Source organism: Meriones unguiculatus, chromosome 17, assembly GCF_030254825.1.
Source record: "Meriones unguiculatus strain TT.TT164.6M chromosome 17, Bangor_MerUng_6.1, whole genome shotgun sequence".
NCBI lineage: Eukaryota > Metazoa > Chordata > Mammalia > Rodentia > Muridae > Meriones > Meriones unguiculatus.
Window position 1 is genome coordinate 80,112,175 of NC_083364.1, and position 19,361 is coordinate 80,131,535.

General features: G+C 38.7%; 1 protein-coding gene across 3 annotated transcripts in view; it reads left to right on the forward strand.

Annotated features, from left to right (window-relative positions):
- Cxadr (CXADR Ig-like cell adhesion molecule) overlaps positions 1-19,361 on the forward strand; it is a 55,647-nt gene that overhangs the window by 24,432 nt on the left and 11,854 nt on the right. For 2 of the 3 annotated variants that reach the window (XM_060370669.1, XM_021659459.2), the window contains exons 3-7: positions 126-330; positions 4,999-5,154; positions 5,816-5,938; positions 6,406-6,544; positions 7,553-7,736. In XM_060370669.1, coding sequence (XP_060226652.1) covers positions 126-330; positions 4,999-5,154; positions 5,816-5,938; positions 6,406-6,544; positions 7,553-7,736 — 807 coding nt within the window. Of the gene's footprint in view, positions 1-125; positions 331-4,998; positions 5,155-5,815; positions 5,939-6,405; positions 6,545-7,552; positions 12,124-19,361 lie in introns of those variants that run through there. The other variant, XM_021659458.2, reaches the window with a different exon arrangement.

Below are 19,361 nucleotides of genomic sequence, written 5' to 3' on the forward strand. Positions count from 1 at the left end.
CCAGCTGTGACCCTGTTATTTGCATCTCAGGGCAGGATTAAGGGGTCTTACTGGGAAACATGAACAATTATGGAATGAATTAAGTTTTTTTGAATCTCCTTTTCTTTATTTTGCTTTTGTTTTAGATTATTTTGTATTCTGGAGACAAAATTTACGATAACTACTATCCGGATCTGAAGGGACGAGTACATTTTACGAGCAATGATGTCAAGTCTGGGGACGCGTCTATAAACATCACAAATCTGCAGTTATCCGATATTGGCATCTATCAGTGCAAGGTGAAAAAAGCTCCTGGGGTCGCAAATAAGAAAGTTCTGCTGACCGTTCTTGGTAAGTTATCGCTCCTGGTGTCAGTGGGGGTGACATGGTGACAGGGAAAGTGGCTGCAGCGCACACTAGCAGCACTCATAGACAGCAAGGCTGTTTTCATAGTACTGGACTTCTGATGTCCTCGGACAGCAGAAAATAGACGGGAAGACGGGAAGCTAGTCCATATATTTTTCTGAATGGAGAAAGGAAGAGGACACTAACTTGGCGAAAGTCAGTGGAGGAAGCAGAACTGTTATGGTTTGAGTGTATTGTAACCAAAAACTCACTAAGGCTTAGGAAGTGGGTGGAGCTTTTCTGTAATTAGGTCAAGGAGCTCCTACTCCTGTGAAGGGACTGATGTGGTTCCAATGATGCTGGCTCGGTCAGCATGAGAGCAGGTGTCACAGCTGATTAGCTTCTTTGACCCCATCATGGCTCTCTTTTAATGTCAGTTTTGTTTCTGTTGTGAAATCCTCACTAGAAACCAAGCAGGTCCAGTAGACACCATGCTTTTGGACCTCCAGAATTATATCACAAATTTCCTTCCAAGATCTAGCTTCAGCTTCAGGCAAGAGAAAACAAAACAAAACAAAACAAAGAACAAACTAGACTAAACCTGGAGTTACCTTAACTGGTGTAAGCTTTTTATTTTCCTTCTTCAGAAGTTTCCTTGAGAATTAATTTAAACCTGTTCATTTCCTTTGGCTTCAGCCTGTCACTTTGAAAGATAAAAATTTAATTATCATTAAGCCTAAAATCTCATTCAGCTTTAAAATGTTTTTGTGTTTTAATCCCATTTCTGTGATAATTACTCAGAATATTTATATATTTGTATTTTTAATGCTCTGCTTTACATGATGTGTATGTGGATGCTTGTGTGTGCATATGCGTGTGTGTCCCACCAGTCAGTCCCCTGCAGGCCAGAGCCCCATGGGGTTGGTTATATGCAGTTAGGAACTGCAGATGTGAGTGCTGGGAATCGAACTTGGGTCCTCTATCAAGAGCTTTAGTAAGTCCTCCTATTCACTGAATTGTCTCTCCAGCACAAATCAGTGGAGTGTTTCAGTTGGGGGAGAGGTACTGTGGTAGAAAGAATTAAAATATGGACTTGGGTTATTTATCTCCTCGCTATCACTGTTTCTGTTCTATAGCTGAGGGGATTAGATAGTTGCTGGGGTGCATGGTAGCCCCCTTTGGATAGTTATAGAGGTGCTATGTCAACTTCTTGGGAAGCTGTCAAACACTGAAAAGTCTGTTACACATCTTCAGAATCTGAAATAATGTGCACAACTAAGCTCTTCATTGGGGGGCTCTGAAAGGCCATAACTCAAGTATATTTCTAAAACTTCCTTGTGGTGGGCTGTCCACACAATGAGTACCAACTTCCTTGAAGTAAAACGCAGCTGTCAGGGCTCCCTATTATGATAGGGCTCTCCCTGTCTCGTGTCTCAAAGTCTGATGTGCGGGGAGACTCACTCTTTGTAGGAAATGCCGATTGCTAGAATTACTTAAGATAATCCTGGGAACGATTAAGTAAGAGAGCTGCCTCTTGTCAAGCTCTGCACTTGGTGTTAATTAAGGGAAGGATGAGTAAGTCTTCCTGGCCAGGACGAACAGGAGGGATGAGGAACCGTGACTGGGATTTTCTTTGGCGTCCTAGTGGCCACTGACTCTGCACTGAAGCCGCCCTGACCTTAAAGACGGTCCTTTTTTTTTTTTTTTTTTTTTTTTTTTTTTTTAACTGGGGGAGGAGTTTGTTTTAGCTTACAGTTTGCAGTCCATTATCCAGAGAAGCCAGAGCAGGAAGTCTCAGCAAGAACCTGAGGAATTAGTGCAGCAGCTGTGGCTTACTGGCTTGTTCCTGATAACTTGCTCAGCCTGCCTTTCTTTCTTAATAATAGTAATGTATTAATGAGTTAATAAATACTAGTAATCAGTTGTTAATTATTATATAAATAAAAATGTGTCACTATATTTGTAAGGTTTTTATATTTTTGAGATTTTATTATAATTATATCATTTCTTTCTTAACTTTTATCCCTCTCCCATATATCACAGCTTGCTCTTTTTTGATTTTCCCACTTATTCATTCATTCATTCATTCACTTTATAGCCTGAGCTCAGCACTCTTTTGCTCCTGCTTTCCCCCCTCCTCCTCAGAGAAGGGGAGGCCAACCCACCCTGGCACCTCAGGTCACAGCAGAACTAATTATTGTATCCCCTTCCACTGAGGCCATACAAGGCAGCCCACCTAGGGGAAAGGGATCCAAAGCCAGGCAACAGAGTCCAGACAGCCCCCACTCCCACTGTTAGGAAACCCACGTGATGACCAAGATGCATATCTGCTACCTATGTGCAGAGGGCCCAGGTCCAGCCCACGCAGGCTCTTTGGTTGGTGGTTCAGAGCAACAGTCCATCTTAGCACGGCTTTAGTTAAAAGTATTCCTCAGAGAGGGGAATATGACCTCATTGGAAAGGCTAGCTATGTTTAGGTCACATAAACATGGATTGGCCTTCATGTGTGTGAATTGTGTGAGCTGGTGACAGTTTTTTTAAAGAAGTAGTCTGGAGTCTTTTCAGATCCTACTGTGGAGTCTGTAACTCCGTGTGTATGTCTTCTCTTGGCCCTACTTTCCTGGAAGCTCTGAGTTCAGATAAATGTAGAGTATTTCGTACTGGTATTCCCGTGGTTCAGGAAGTGACTGACAGCTGGCTGTCAACATTTGGAAAAGGGTATTTGGGAGTGATGGGATTTGCACAGCTATTCTCAGAATACCCTGGACAAGCATGCTCTCTGTGGGTGGAACAGCAGTGATGGCCGTGTGGCTAAGCATACTCGTGGAAGCAGTAGGAATGGCCTTTAATTTTTTTTTTGTGTGTGTGTATGTGTATATGTTTTACTTCTCACTTTTATTCACAATGGCAAAACAAGGAAACTCATGTAGGACCGAAAGCATGAGACTCAGCTTAGACTGGGGAAAAGAAATCAGTGACCTTGTCATTTAGCAGGCTGGGAAGACAGGTGGTGAACCCCACCACAGACTTCACAGGAACCATTGTTTTCCCCAGGGTCTTAGAGAGCAGTGAAAATCATGGCTTACTGTTTGGCACTGTGATACTAATTACTAACGCCCCCCCCCCCCGCAGTACCCACTCCATATTTAGTTCCACTCTCCTAGTCTCCCTTACAGAAGTAGCTGCCTGAGAGCCGATCTCTGCATTTTTGAGACTGTCCCCAAGTCCTTTACGGATCTTTGCCTCTTGGTAGTGGCATTCCATACTTCCCTTACTGTTCACTCTGATTTTACAGACTGCACAGGCGGTCCTGGTGAGCTTGTGTAAACAGGCTTCATGGTTGTCCCCAGGGGACAGGGTTCCTCAGTAGCTGCGTGGGAAGACACACTTGCCTTGTACCGATGCAGTGGAATAGCAATCTTCATTTAATGAAGATGATTACTGATACATACAATATGGTTTATTCTAAAAGAACCCCACTCCAAAAAAGAATATAATATTATTATTGTAGTCATCAATTCCAGAAGAAGAAAAGATCCATGATATATGATAGAAGTCTGACCTGCCAGCTGTCTGAAGTGAGGCTGTCTGTCGCTATCATGTGAGAACTTGTGGAAAGTTATGACTATTGCTTAGTGGGTGTACAATTAGCGTTTTGTATCCCTAGATTTCACATCCTAACACTGAACTGAACGTGGATAAAAAAATATTTGGAAACGTGTATGTGTGATGTAAGATTAATGATTTTTTCCCCAGTCATAATTATTATAACAACTATATCATTTACATTGTAATTCATATTACAAGCCATCTATACGTAATTTAAAGTCCAAACAGGAGTCGCTAAGTGAAAAACTATGTCATTTTATGTAAGGCAGTTGAGAATCCTCCTATTTCTATACCCACAGGGTCCTGAAACCAATTACCAACTGGAGTACCAAACAATAACTTTATGCACACATTTGCCGAACCCATTTGACTAACAAATATTAATTTTATTTCATAAATGTCATGCCTCCATGAGGTGCCGAACGCTGTACAGTGCCAAGGTTTTAGGCAGAGTTGGGTAAGTTGCAGGTAATGAGATGAACTGTTACTCAAAATCGCTGCTCAGAGGCCTGAGAGATAACCTCAAGTTTACTTTTTATGACTGCTGTCTGACTGGATTTGAAGTGATGTAAACACGCGATGTTGAATGGTCTGTGCTGCACTGAGTGGCTCATCCCGGTAAATAAGTGCCCTGATTGTCCAGTAACAACACCTAGACAGATGTGACTTGGCACATACTCACAGATGGCTGCCTTTCAAGGACAGAGAGTAGGTAAGGCGTGGAGGGGAGCTTCGGGGAGCATCATCACCCGGCCTCATCATCCCCGCTTTTTCGATGTGTGCGTGCCTCTGGAATGGCAGTGCACAGAGCTGAGCTGCATCTGAAATGTCGCCAAACTTTATGCAATGGCTGCTTGCCTGAGCACGGTGCCTGTTTGTTTGTGTTTGATGAAGCTAAGTAGGCTGGCGTTGAGAACATCATTCTTTGTTCCCTTGCCCATTCTGAGCCCAGTCCTGGCTGATAAAGGAGTCAGTGGCTATGCATCATATTCTGCTTAAGTAATCCATTAGAAAAGAAAATCCCATTCTCTTGGATAAAGCTGAAATTTCTTTTCTTTTCTTCAGTTAAGCCTTCAGGAACAAGATGTTTCGTGGATGGATCGGAAGAGATTGGAAATGACTTCAAGCTAAAATGTGAACCGAAAGAAGGTTCACTTCCGTTGCAGTATGAATGGCAGAAATTGTCAGACAGCCAGATAATGCCTACTCCATGGTTAGCAGGTACTGTTCCTGACACAAAATGCTACACTTGTGACACTGATTTGCATTTAAGCCTAGTGGTGTTTGTATGTATGTGCTATATTTTCAATTCCCTGGTCTATGTAAAACAATCCAAGTCACCATGAAAACTATTCAGTATCTTAGAGTCACAACCAAGTGTTCTCAAAGAAGAAATAATTTCTATAAAGATTTCACCTTTAGAATATTGTAATCAGTTACTTTGGTAGATCATTTTTAATGTTGAGAAATGTGCCCAGTCATAAATCAGTGGGAGAAGGAACAGAGTAGCATCATCGTTGTGTGGCCTGGATTCTTATTGATGTTACAGCAGCGCACCCGTGGAAGTTTCAACCAAACAACCTATGTGATGTGACATGAGCTAAAAAGTTATAAGTTGGCTAATTGTAATCAATCACTCATGTGATTACTGTAGCTGCTCTACAGTAGACCAACACCCTCGCTTTAGCAGAGGGATTGTGGTAACTGTCTGTTTGCTTGTAGGACCCACAGGCTGGTTGTAAGCATCTGGCTCTACCAGGTCATTTGCACCCAGCTTTGTCTGTCTTTTAACTGCATTGCCAAACTCTATAAGTTTTATTAGCTTTATTAAGAACTGATAGCAATACGTACATAAATTTGCTTTTCCTCTTTTCTTTTGTAGAAATGACTTCACCTGTTATATCTGTGAAAAATGCTAGTTCTGAGTATTCTGGAACATACAGTTGCACAGTCCAAAACAGAGTGGGCTCTGATCAGTGTATGCTACGACTAGATGTTGTACCTCGTAAGTGCCTTCTTTCATCTGCTTCGCGTCTGTCAGTCTAGTGAAGCCATATTGAAGGCAAGGATGCTCACCTTGATCAGAACACTATGGGCATTTATTCACTTTTCTAGTTCATGAAGGAAAGACACTACATTTTACTAACAAAAACCATCATTTTCGTAACTAAAAGTCAAAGCAGCTTTGGTATGCTATTTACCCATTAGAATAGTATGAGAAGCTTTAACACTTTTGTGCGCTCGTCAAGGCAGCTTTGACTCAGAGTTCATCACTTTTTAAATTTTAGTGATACAGCATTCAAAGGAAAAATTATTTTTATACGTCTTCCTTGCTATACAAAGCCTCGCTGGTCTCTTTTAAAAGTTAAGATATGCAATGCAATGGCTCTCTCTCTCTAGCATACTTTAAATGCTAAGCTGTGTGTTGAGGGTTTTCATATTCCTACTAACGCTTTGGAAATCTCATTCTAGCTTCAAATCGGGCTGGAATGATTGCCGGAGCCATCATAGGAACGCTGCTTGCTCTTGTGCTCATTGGTGCCATCCTCTTTTGCTGTCACAGAAAACGCAGAGAAGAGAAGTATGAAAAGGAAGTGCATCATGATATCAGGTAATGAAGTGAAACTAGACCTGACCAGCAAATAACAAACGTTCCCATCTCTGAAATGTCAGGTTTGGGGGTACTTGAGTGAGCAATATTATGAAACCTGGGTAAACTCTTTGAGTCGTCCCTTCAAATTATTCCCAAGCATTTATGTTCAAGTGCATCAGTCCAGCCACTGCTGGCTGTACTGCGTGGCCTTCCATTTTTCATGTCCTATTTTGAGAATTACAACAGCGAAATGATTGTCTCAGGAACACCTGACTTTCCTGTGAGAAGACTTGATTGTCATTAAGTGACATGGCTAGTTTGTGGAGCTGGTAATGTTGTCTTTGTTTTTCTTCCTGACAGTCTCACCCAGTTGCCCAGACTGACCTTGAACTCATAGTCTTTGTGTCCCAGTCTCCTAAGTGCTGGGATCACAGGTGCACACTGCCACACGTGGCTTACTTCCCTAAATAGTCTCAACTGGTGGACTTCAAATAGGGTTGTACTTGACTTGAATACCTTAACAGCCTGGAAATCGCTGTCGGGTCTAGAGGTGGAGCTCTGAACACTTGTTTTGTAAGATGAACCCAAAGTTATTCAGGTTTGTATTCTATATTAGTGCTTCATGAAAATTCTTAGGGACCAATTCTCAGGTTTTGAAAACAGAAAAACGCAGTTTTTGTCTACAGTCTTGGAGGGCTTTCACAGCAAGAAGGAATTCCTCCCTTCTTTTCAGGATAGAAATATATGTATGTGTCAGTGCTTTATTAACTGTTAATATTATGGCTTAACTAGATGATTGTTAATGGTACAATGTGAAACTGAGATTTCTTCCTCATTACACTTTACAAAACATGGCATTTGTGCTCATGATCCGACCAAGATGGCAAATTGGGACAGGAACACAGCTAATGATGTTAAGCCTTGCTCTGCTCACTATTTTTGTACTTACTCATGACGTGTAGCTTACATAATTGCAAGTTTTTACAAACTAGTGCTTTAGTGTGTGTTGGGGCCTTTGTTTTCCAGGGAAGATGTGCCTCCTCCAAAGAGCCGGACATCCACTGCCCGGAGCTACATTGGCAGCAACCACTCCTCTCTGGGATCCATGTCCCCCTCCAACATGGAAGGGTACTCCAAGACTCAGTATAACCAAGTCCCCAGCGAAGACTTTGAACGTGCTCCTCAGAGTCCAACTCTGGCCCCCGCTAAGGTAGCTGCCCCTAATCTAAGTCGGATGGGAGCGGTGCCTGTGATGATCCCAGCACAGAGCAAGGACGGGTCCATAGTGTAGAGCTTGGCACCTCCCTCCTGCTCGCCATGTTCCTTTCTTCTCTTGACACATCAAAACTTACTCTATTCTCAATTTTCACACACACACACACACACACACACACACACACACGAAGAAATTAATAAGAAATGATGAGAAACATGCTCCACATATTTTTGGGAGCGGGACCAAGTTATAGTGAAACAATAAAGGCTAAATAGTAACGGCATTGACCATCTGGGGAAGATGGGATTTCCTAACAAGTTTGATTTTAAGGGCATCTGAATAATAATACTTAAGAAAAATATGGCACTTTGAATATGAAGTCATGGGTGAAGAAATCTGTAAATTTACATACATACCAAGTTGATACTTGAATCATCTGGAAATGATACTTTGTAGTTTCTACCATTATTTTTAGGATGTCTGTCTCATTTATTTATGAACAACAGTATCTCTCAAATTTAAGAAACATCCATAGAAAAACTACTTAACATATGACTTTGTTTTTATAGTCTTTGTGAGAATTCTTTTTTTGTTTTGCTTTTCAAGACAGGGTTTTTCTATGTAGCCTTGGCTGTCCTGGACTCGCTTTGTAGACCAGGCTGGCCTCAAACTTGCAGAGATCCACCTGCCTCTGCCTCCCTGAGTGCTGGGATCGCAGGCGTGCACCACCATGCCTGACTCAACTCTCTGAGATTTCTAAGTGCATTTGGGATATCACTAAGAGTAGAAGACACTACAGAGTTTTAGAAATGACTAGTTTCACTTCTAGATCATTTGTAAACATCGTCTGTGAAATGGTCTCTTTGTTTTCTTTTTGTGTTTTGTTTTGAGGTAGGGTCTCAGTATTCAGCCTAGGCTGGCCTCAAATCATGACCCTTCTGCTTCAGCTTCTTGAACGCTGAGATCACAGGTCTGCATTCCTGTACTGCCTGTAGAATGGCTCCTTACGTATTTTAACCAGTACGCTGCAGACGCAACAGAAAGTAGTAACCTTTTGAATGCTTCAAAAAGAAGCACCTGTCAGATCCAGAAGCATTTGCTTTTGCTACACAGAGGTGAAACTCTTGATGTAACCTGGGCGTAGGGGTGGGTCCAGGGATAGGGCAGTGTATCTGTGTCTTAGGGCCTGTGGACATCTGTAAAACAGACCGGACAGCTTGAGGGTGCCGGATTTGTCAGTCTACAACTAAATACTGGACTTCCACTTTACATGATGTTTTTGCAATTTAAAAAAAAAAAAAAAAAAGGAAGAAAGAAAAACAATAACAAATGTTAGCTCATTTATCATCTGGCAGTTATAGAAGAGAATCCTTAAATTATTGATTTTTAAATGTGTTTTTGCTTTGTGGCAGACTGTACTGCACATTTTATGTTGTAGAAGCATATAATCTAGGCTTACTGTCTGGAGTACAGTTCCTGGAGGCTGTTTTTCTCCAAGACTCTGAACAAAGTAGCCTTGAGGCAAGTTAAGTTTCTTCCACCAGGCTTGGGCAGTGAGCTTGCTGTCCTGTGGCCAAACCTGCCTCTCTTTTGCTGTCACAGTTCAAGTTTGAGTCTTAGTTTTGTGAAAGTGACTTATTCTTAAAAGAAATTTAAAAGGAGTAAAGGGAATACTCCTAACTGCCAAATGTATTAAATATAGTTTTCGTAGAAAAAAAAGAGTGAATTTATTGTATTTCCCTTAAGATTATAAGGGAGCGTGTGTAGAGTTTGATGAGCCAGCAATTCCTTTATAGTAGATAAGGTCTGTAATAAGAGATTTCATTAACTCCCAAACCTTTCCGTAGGGAATTGGTTTCTGTTAATCTCTTCAGGTGCTGTGCTGGTAAATGCGACATTATCAGTTAATGTTGGCATGCGTTTATGATTAGACAAGAGTATTGTGTATACCTTTTAATGGTGAATTTAAGCTGAATGTCCATGTAATGGATTAGTGTACAGTTTTACATATTTGGAAGCATTTTGTAAAGTAGGTTTAAACTTCCCATAAAATTTCTTTTTATATTTGTGTTGTTTTCATCTGTGCCTTTTTGGGTAATTTAATTTCTACTATGACTTTCTGGTGCCTATGAGCTGGCTATCACCTACCTGAAAGGTGCTTAGAGGTGAAGGTACTGTTTTCAGAAGGGTATCACTGTGGCTCCTTTCTACCCTTAGAGTCTCAATTTTGCCTGTTCTCTGCTTTTTTTTTTATTTCACTTAAATGATACCATTATTTATAAAGATTTAAAAAAAGAAAACGAAACTTCACATCCCTATTACTCTCTGACCGTGTGTCTGATTTATAACTGTAGCCACATTTGACTGTCAGGTGTTTGGCATTTTTATAAGATATTACAAAAAATAATTAGAATGTAAATTAATGATTTTTATATAATGAAGATTATGCTAAGTAGAAATTACTATAGAAAGATGTAGAATCTTTTCCTTTCCTTTGACTTCCTATTTATTTAAAGGCAAACAAATCCTAGAGTATCCGACTGTCTCAGTCCAGATCTGTAGCAACTATAACCTTAAAAGACAAGCTTGTTTGAAAAATAAAACACTATAAAAGCTGACCGATGTAGAGGATATAGAATTAGAGATACAGTTAAATTTTAGGCTTTGGTCTGCAGTTGCTGGTTTCAAGGTCAGACAAGTATGAGTAGTTTCCCGAACAATTCTCACTGATTTTGGTTGAACCAGGGAGCAAGTATTTGTTCTAGAATCAGTACTGATAATGATCAACAGTTCACCAACTGCATTGATGCATATTAACTAGGGAGCCAATATGAATTCAGATTCAGCGCTGTGTCTTCACAGCAGACCTTTTTGATTCCACTTTATACCTGAGAAACTTAGCACCATATTTGAATGATACATGGGGTAATGTGGAGAGAAATGACACTATGGATTACATCGCCTGTGCTCCGAATACTAAACAGTTTATGAGTGTTGTTACTGATAATAGTACTGATATTTTCCTGTTAGAATGCTTCCCTGCTGCTCAAATTCTTACATTGATCTCCCTGAAGAGTTACATAGACAAATATTTCTTTACATTTGAGTTATCTACCAAGGAATTATTAGAATGGAAACAGAGTGTTTTTGGCAGGGAAGATCCATATAGATTATGGAAATGCCTAATGTGACTGTACACACCTATGATCCCAGAACTCTAAAGGCGCAGGAAGATACTGCATTTGAGACCAGTAGCCAGTTCAAAGCAATCCTGAGCTGAACTGCGAGACCTGATACCTGGGGATTGAACTCGGTGGCACAGCGTTTTGTTTAGAATGGGCAACAACTTAGGTCTGAATCTGAATCTTTTAAGAAATGGATTTCAGATTGTGACTTGGCAGTTGAGTGAAGAGGCAAGTAAACTTTTTGTTTCAAAAGGACTCACTGCATGGAGTTGGCTATCTGCCGACGTGTGACTTACTAAATAGCTATTGTCTCTGTGTACACAGCATGTAAATTTGAAGCTATGTGAATGTTCATAGGTTTTTGTTTTTCTAAGTTTTTTTCAACAGTGTTTAGAGTGCTCTCAGCTGCCTTATTTCAGTGTGAACAGAAAAAGTCCATATTCTATGTGGTGAATGCTTTAAATGTGTCACAGTAGTGTGTAGAAAAAGGCTGGCATAATTTTAAGTGGTTTGTGACATATATTATATATGTACATATATCTTTATAACATTCTTGTGTTTCATAGTATAAATGTTCTGGGCAAGTTTTGATATTTCAAATGCTTCTGGATATTCCAGCAATAAAGGCAACATGTTCTTCAAGAGAATTTTTTGTTTGCCTCCTTTGACACTAAAATAATCCATGTTTGAGCAAGACTTTTTTGGAAAATACTACAGAAAGAGGGAATATAATTTGTGAATTGTGGTTCTTTCTGTTTTAGGAACATTTTGCTCTGGAATTTGATCCTAAGCTCTAAGATCAAGCTTACAAAATATGTGCTCCTGTTTGTATAGAATATAGAAACCATCAGTTGGGTTTGATGTTAATCAGACAGAGTTCTGCCAATGATGAGCTCTCTGTTTTCTGCTAATTTAATGACACAGATAAAAGAGGACCACAATTCACCGATTGACTTATTCTTGTCCCTAATTGTGAATTTGGGCTATAAACAGAGTTGTACTAAGAAACTAATTTGACACCCCCACATTTGCAAAGTAGGATTCGTAGTATCAGTTTCAGATTTGGTATTTTAAATTTCTGACTTCCATATCCAATAATGCAGATTTTAAAGTTTGTAAGAAAACTTTGTTTAAAAACAGTAACTTGCTCTTAGTTTTGTGACCTTGTGTACTTTTGAAATAAAATGAAAAAAGCAGTCCTCTGCCTTGTGTTGTGGCTTTATTTTGCTTTTACAGACATCAAACAAAGTTTTAGTATGTTTATTCTTCCTGCTTTCATGTATCACCCTCATCCCCTGACAAGAATAAAAAATGTAATCATCATTAGTCAAACATATATAATTTGCCATTTCAGTGTATATATATATATATATATATATATATATATATATATATATATCTCCCAGTATACTGAAGTTGAAGCTTCTGTAGTTATGTAATTTGAGAAATAAACTCAGGTTTTTCAGGTGAATTAAAAGTGAGTCAAATACATATTGAACACATAAACATTTTTGGTTCCTACTGCTTTTTAAAAGAATCTCTTATACTGAGTTATTTGTAAACAAATTCTGCTCAAAGTTTCAAAAGCTGGGAAACCCAAGCAAGAGTCTGATAAGAGCTTGTTCTGCTATGTCTTACCAAAGTAGAATGGGAAAGAAGAGCTCTTTTATAGGGACATCGATTCCAATCAAGAGGTTGGGGCCCTCATGGCTGTCATTTTCCAACCCTCCCCATCACACGCTGTTGCCAGTGAGGGCTCAAGATAAGATTTTTCAGGAGAACATAAACATTCAGATCACAGCCACAAGCATCTCATGGTTTAAAGCAATTTCCACAGGCTTGAAATGTTGATTTTAAGAAAATGAGGCATTGAAGTTTCTGTAAGAATACATGTTGAGGAATTAATTTGGTTAGTAACTGGTTTCTCAGCCTCGACATTGTTAGCATTTTGGCCTGATAAGCTGTCTATAGGCAACTGTCCTGCACATTTTAGAATGGTGGTGGTACCTCTGACCGCTACTCATTAGACGTCTGTACCTTTGCGTCCACCCCAGTTGAATGAAAAGTGTCTTTAAACGTTGCCGTTGTCCCTGCATTGCTGCAGGGTCGAAGGTCAATCAGGTCCACTTGAGAACCAGTGAATGGCTTATACAAAATGTGAAAGTTCCTTCTGGGGCTAAGATGAAGAGCACAGGCTGTAAAAGAAGCCATGTTGGAATGCTGAAGATTGCTGGCTGCTTAACTGCAGTTTCATGGAGCTTAAAATGGTGGCAGTTACCTACTTTAGGAGATATTAGAACGTTTTAGAGACTTGGCCTAATGAAAATTAATTGTATTCATTCTTGACATTTGAGATGCTAATACTGATACAGGGAACTTCACATCTGAATTTCAAAGTCCATATTACAGTAATTGTCAGGTGAAACTGTGGTGCATAATTGAATGCATTTACCTTAGATCATATTTTAGCCTTAATAACTCTTAAAGACCAGAAAATAGTCCTGGCTAATTGAGTAAAAGCAAAACTTGCTAAACACTGAAACATTGAATATAAAGTAGCTTATTACTAAATAAAAGTGGTTTAGTGTCTAAGGCATAACTGAATATAATTTCAAAAGGCAATAATGGCAACAGTCAAATGATTGGTCAGCCACAGAAACCAAGCTCAAGAGTTTTTAATATTTCTGCTGGTGTTTCTGAAATAGAAGCCAACTCACTTCAGTGAGGGTTTTTTTTTTGTTTTGTTTTGTTTTGTTGTTTGTTTGTTTGTTTTTTATGTTAAGTAGTGTATAGAAAACACCGAGAAAGTCCTTTCCTTGGCTGGCATGACTTAAAAAGCTATTGAAAAGCTGAGAAATAAATGCTAGTCTAGGAAGCACATTGCCTAATTTTAATATCCTAATACTTTTTGTTATTAAAAAAAAATTAGGGAGACATGCTAAGATACCTAAAAGATAATTTCTTAGAACTTTTTAGTTTTCAAGCAAAACAAAACAAAAACCTTAGAGCACTGTGTCAGTTGTCTTCAAGTCTTTAAATGTTTTGTCTTCTGAAATTAGTTATTTACAAGTGATTTCTCTCTGATTATACTTATTTGCTAGGGCTTCCTTCCATAACAAACTACCACAAATAGTAAAGCTTAAGTATCAGAGACTTGACGCCTCACAGTTCTGGAGGCCAGAGGGCCAAGGTCAAGGCCGTGGCAAGGATAGCTTCCTTATGAACTATGAGATGGGCTGTGCCTAACATCCATCCTTGGCTCATCCACAGGCTGCAATTTTTCTTCTGTAAGTACCTGTCTCTGTCCTTATTTCCTTTTTGTTTGAGGACATCAGTTATACTGCGTTTACACCCACAGAAGACCATCTGAAGGACCTTTAGTGTCTGTCATGAAGAGTTGTTTCTACATAGGAATTTGGTTATGGGGAGAGCTTAACCCATAATAGTGATGATTGCAAACTACAAAGGAAGGCCCTAATGAAACAGTCAATGTGGACTATCTGCCTAAAGGGTTTCTGTTTAATATAGAAAAACAGTAGGTTTTTCAAGACAGGGGTTCTCTGTAGCTCTGGCTGTCCTTGAACTCAAGAGATATACTTGCCTCTGCCTCCCAAATGCTGGGATTAAAGGTGTGTGACAACACCACCCAGCTTTAATTTACAGTGATTTACTAGCAACAAAAAGTGATAACCCTCACTTGCCTCGCCCTTTCTCCAGGGTCTGCAATCTTAAAAAAAAAAATTTCACATGGCATTACACAGTTTAAACTTATGAAATTGTCAAGTGCAAGTAGATGAATTGTTAATGAACATATCTTATGAGGCTTGCTGAGAAGATGAAATGACTTTTTCTGGAAGCAGAACCAAAAGGTCTGTTTTTAAACACAAGTAACTGCGTCTGACTAGGTTTCCTTAGCTTTTTAGTTTTTCAAAATGTAATAAATGCAGGCGGTACAGTGTGAAATATAAGACATAGGATATTTCTATTCCCAATTCCTCTTAAAAAAGCTACACTTTAAATTCAATATTTGTGAATATGTTATTTAATGAACAAAATGAAAAATCTAGGTATATAATGAAAAGTATGTGTTTTAGAGCACATCCTATTCATTTTTAAAAGTTAGTAGTGTCAGGATTTGTTCACAAGAGAGAGGAAGGAATATTAGGTTTTAAGTTGGAGCACCCGAATGGAAAACTAACGTGGAACAGAAAACTGAATGTGTTGAGAACATCTTTGTTGTAGGCAGAAAACACATGAAGACATTTTTTTTTTTTTTTAATTTAATCCAAGCAGTAACTGGCAACTGAGTTATATACCTGAACCAAAACATAAAATCAGTACTGTAGACAAAGAGTTGGGGGCAAGCTGGTAGACAACATAGGGGAAAAGATGGCAGTGTCAGCCTTGACTTGTAAATGTTGGAAATGAACCCATAAAACTGTTTTGAACACTGCGTGCAAAGAATTTACTTGACTAGAGAACTGGCAATATTGAAATACCTAAGTTTACCTGGAGCATGAAAGAATGCTGGATTGGTGATAAAAGGTTGGGATGTAAGAGCATGTATGTGTTGGTGATCACACCTATGTGTAGAAGAAAATGAGGGGCCAAACCCTATAGGTACCGCAGTCTGACAGGAAGCAGGGAGATGACTGTGTGTGTGTTAAGATATTCTAAGTAGGTATTTAGCATTCAGTTCTGTCAGCCAGTACAAAAAGAAAGGGAAGAAAATAAAAACAAAAATAGATGTCACAGTTCTCAAAGTTGGATACACCTTTACATTAAAATGTTCAACAAGTAGATTCTCAGTCTTAGTTGTAGATAGTTTACAACTGCTCTCATTTTAGTTATAGTACACTACCAAATGTATTTCTACCACAGTATTTTTCAGTTTATCTTTAGTTTCTTCAAGTTGCTAGAATTTCTACCTAGAACAGTTTAGGAATCGGCACAAACTAAGTGAATGAGAGAATGAATGATTTTGCCCTTGAAAGAAAATGTGATTATGTGACATTAGATTAAATGCCACATACTATTATTCTAAGATGAATTTGGCCACTGGCACTTTGTTCTTTTAATGTTAAGTAGGACAGTTTCCCTTTCACACAGTCCTAGAACTGTCAACAGTAAGAACATTTCCAGGGAACAGTGGAGGACAGAGAAGAATCAAGACCAGTAACAACAACTTGTAAATTGTTGTAAAGCAAAAAAAAAAAAAAAAAAAATTGTTGTAAAGCTGGTTCTTCTAACACGCACCAGGCTTTTAGCATGAAAAGTAGAGCAATTTCATGCATTCACAGAAACATTAACACAAGTCAAAATTTAAGCTCACCAAGAATAAATGAGGTCTTTTCCTTCATCATGTTCACAGGAAAGTTAGCATGTGCTGTGTAGTAGCTAATAAGACTTCAATATGTGTTTATATGAATCTGACTGAAACTTCTTACAATGTTATGGGCAAACAATATGCCATTGTTAAGTGAAAAACCAGTTAAATAGCAATTCAAATTTTATAAGAAAGGGAATGCCAACAGACTTTTAAACAAAAAACTTTATTGTCTATGACAGTTGTAGGAATGACATCAAACTGAGACTAGTTTTGAGGTGGTGTTTTATGCAGTTTTCTCCAACACACGTTATTAATTCTACAAATCATGACACAACACTTGAAATCCATCAGGATGTTCAAGCCACCAGTGATTTGCTCATGCATACAGTCCAAAATTGACTGCACAATCCTCAACATCAAGAATAGCTCATTTAAATGATTCATCACTACAGTGTTGACAAATGAAAACAGAAAAACAGCTTTCCTTTATAGTTTGCTTAAAGATACGGCTTATGAACTCTTAGCATGACCTCAGTTATCTTATAGAATTCCTCTTGGATTCTTTGAAGCCATGTTGAAGTACCCTTCAATGGAGCAGAGATCATAAGATATCACCTTACAGAATGCGTTTTAACCGCCTTCCTTTTGTTGTACTACAAAAGGATCTACTATGAACACAAATTAGAGCTTGTTAATACACAGTAATTTTTACTAACGATGCACCTTCAGCCTTTTCCTACCTGGGCTGTTTGGCAGTATAAAGCTAGTCGTCTTAGGGAGGAAATCTTGTAGTGCAGGAGGTTTAACATATGTACTGTCTCATCCTATATTCAGTTCGATGCTCTTTTGCAAGCCCACATGGCTCTTGATATATATGCACATTCCACTATTGATTATTATAAAATTATATTTTAAAAACTACAATACCAGGAATATTATATAACGCTGTAATTTGGTGTATCATCGTATACATATTGGAAAAAAATATCCAGAAAGGTTTTACCATTTCAGAACGCCTTATAAAACAAAATGTGTCTCAATTCGTGGTCTAGTATTTTTCTAGAAACCTTGGCTTCTTGCCGTTGAGGAAAACTGACAGGAGGGCAGTTAGTGTGGGGATCTCTGACACCTCTCCCAGTTTCTTTTGGCAACAGCAGCCAAGAAGGCCAGTGTCCTCACAGGCTCCTTCATTAGCTATTTCAAGCACTGTTATCAATAGGTGCTCTAGATTGTCTTGATGCTCTCTAATGGTCCTAGTGCAATGAGTGCTATGCATTGTGTGCAAGGAACTGTCTGTCATACTTGCTGTGATTCCATATTTTAAGTAACTAGTATATTTTGGCTATATTAAATATCATGAGATAATAGCAAAAATAAAAATCTGAATCTGGGTTTGGGGATGTGTGTAGTTCAAGTGCAGAGCGCTTGCCTGATGTGTACAATACCATGCTAGGCAAGCCCTGTACCTGAGTGACAGCTCCAAACAGAAAAATTCTATACAGCCCAACTTGGATTCTTTAACTTGTATGCTGGTACATTCACACTTTTAATTCTGATGTTTCCTGAAATGTGAAACAGGGCACCATATTCCTGGAAATGCTAGGCTACCAACTGTAGCTCCCAGTCAGCCACAAGGTCACAAACTGATACTCTAGTGTGTATTACTATGTTGCTAAGCTATGATTGGCATATTAAATGCATTTACAGTTTATAATTATTTCCAACTTATGAAGGATTTATCATAATTTAACTATGAAAAACATTTGAACATAAAAATTTAATGGCCAAAAGTACAATGATGTTTAAAATATTTAAGGAATATATCCAAATTGAGTTGCATTTGTTTGCTATTCTTTTTAAAAATTATTTTCTGTACACTGGTGTTTTGCCTGCATGTATGTCTGTATGAGGGTGTCAGATCCCCTGGAACAGGAGTCACAGTTATGAGCTGCCATGTGGGTGCTGGGAATTGAACCCAGGTTCTCTGGAAAGACAGCTTCTGCTCTTAACTGCTGAGCCATCTCTCCAGCCCTTGTTTACTATTCTTGGTTGTCAGGGAAGGGAGATTGTACTATAAACTTCAAAAGCAAATCCCTTGCTATATCCTGTATTTAAACAGTAATATCAAGTTTACAAATGCTATGGTCAAAATTACTCACCAAAAGTATTTTAGTTATTGAAATATTAACAATAACTCTTCCCTAACTTTTTGTTGTTGCTGAGACAGAGTCTCACTGTATAGCCAAGGCTGGCCTCATATTCAGTCTCCTGGCCTCAGGCTTCCAAGCTCTGAGAGTATTCATTTGTTTAATGACGAAGACTGATTAAACAAATTAAGGAACATACTTATAAGTGTGAGTATAAAAACTAAGATTTTTTTCATTCATATCCTAAACAAAGCATAGGCACATAGAACAAAAAGTGCCTCTCTCCATCCTGTAACTTTTCAGCAGTGCTTTGTCTGCCACAGCTTATTTGGGGTCTCAAGTTATCTTTTGTAAATAAATTTTACTATATGGTTACAATTAACCATACCGACCTGTAGTAGGTTTCATTTACAAACATTTCAGATGACAAAACGAATTTATCTTTCATGTTTCAGTCAGTTTAGATGAAATTAAAAACAGAGTATACATTTTGAAAAAGGCCTTCATTCTATAATGCAGGTTGGTCTGGAACCCACTATGTAGCCCACACTGGCTTCAAATTTGGGTCAATCCTCTTGCCTCAGCTTCCTGAGTGGTGGGATCATGGGTAAAAACCACCATAACAATTTAAAAAATTGAAGACTCTCTCCCAAGCTGGAGCTCAAACCTGGGGCCTCATACATGCTAGGCAAAGTACTGTCTTAATCCCGTTACCCAGCCCAATTTCATTCTGATCACTTTACTTTTACCTTTGTGGAACACGTGTCTGCTTATTGATCTGTACTATATAAAAACAAAGTTTTCAGTTTCATGAACAACCACATTTGGCTGTTTTGTTCATTCCCAAGAGATTTACAGTAGTTCATTGACAAAGACCGATTAAACAAATTAAGGAACATACTTATTAGTGTGAGTATGAACACTAAGACTTTTTTTATTCATATCCTAATCTAAGCAT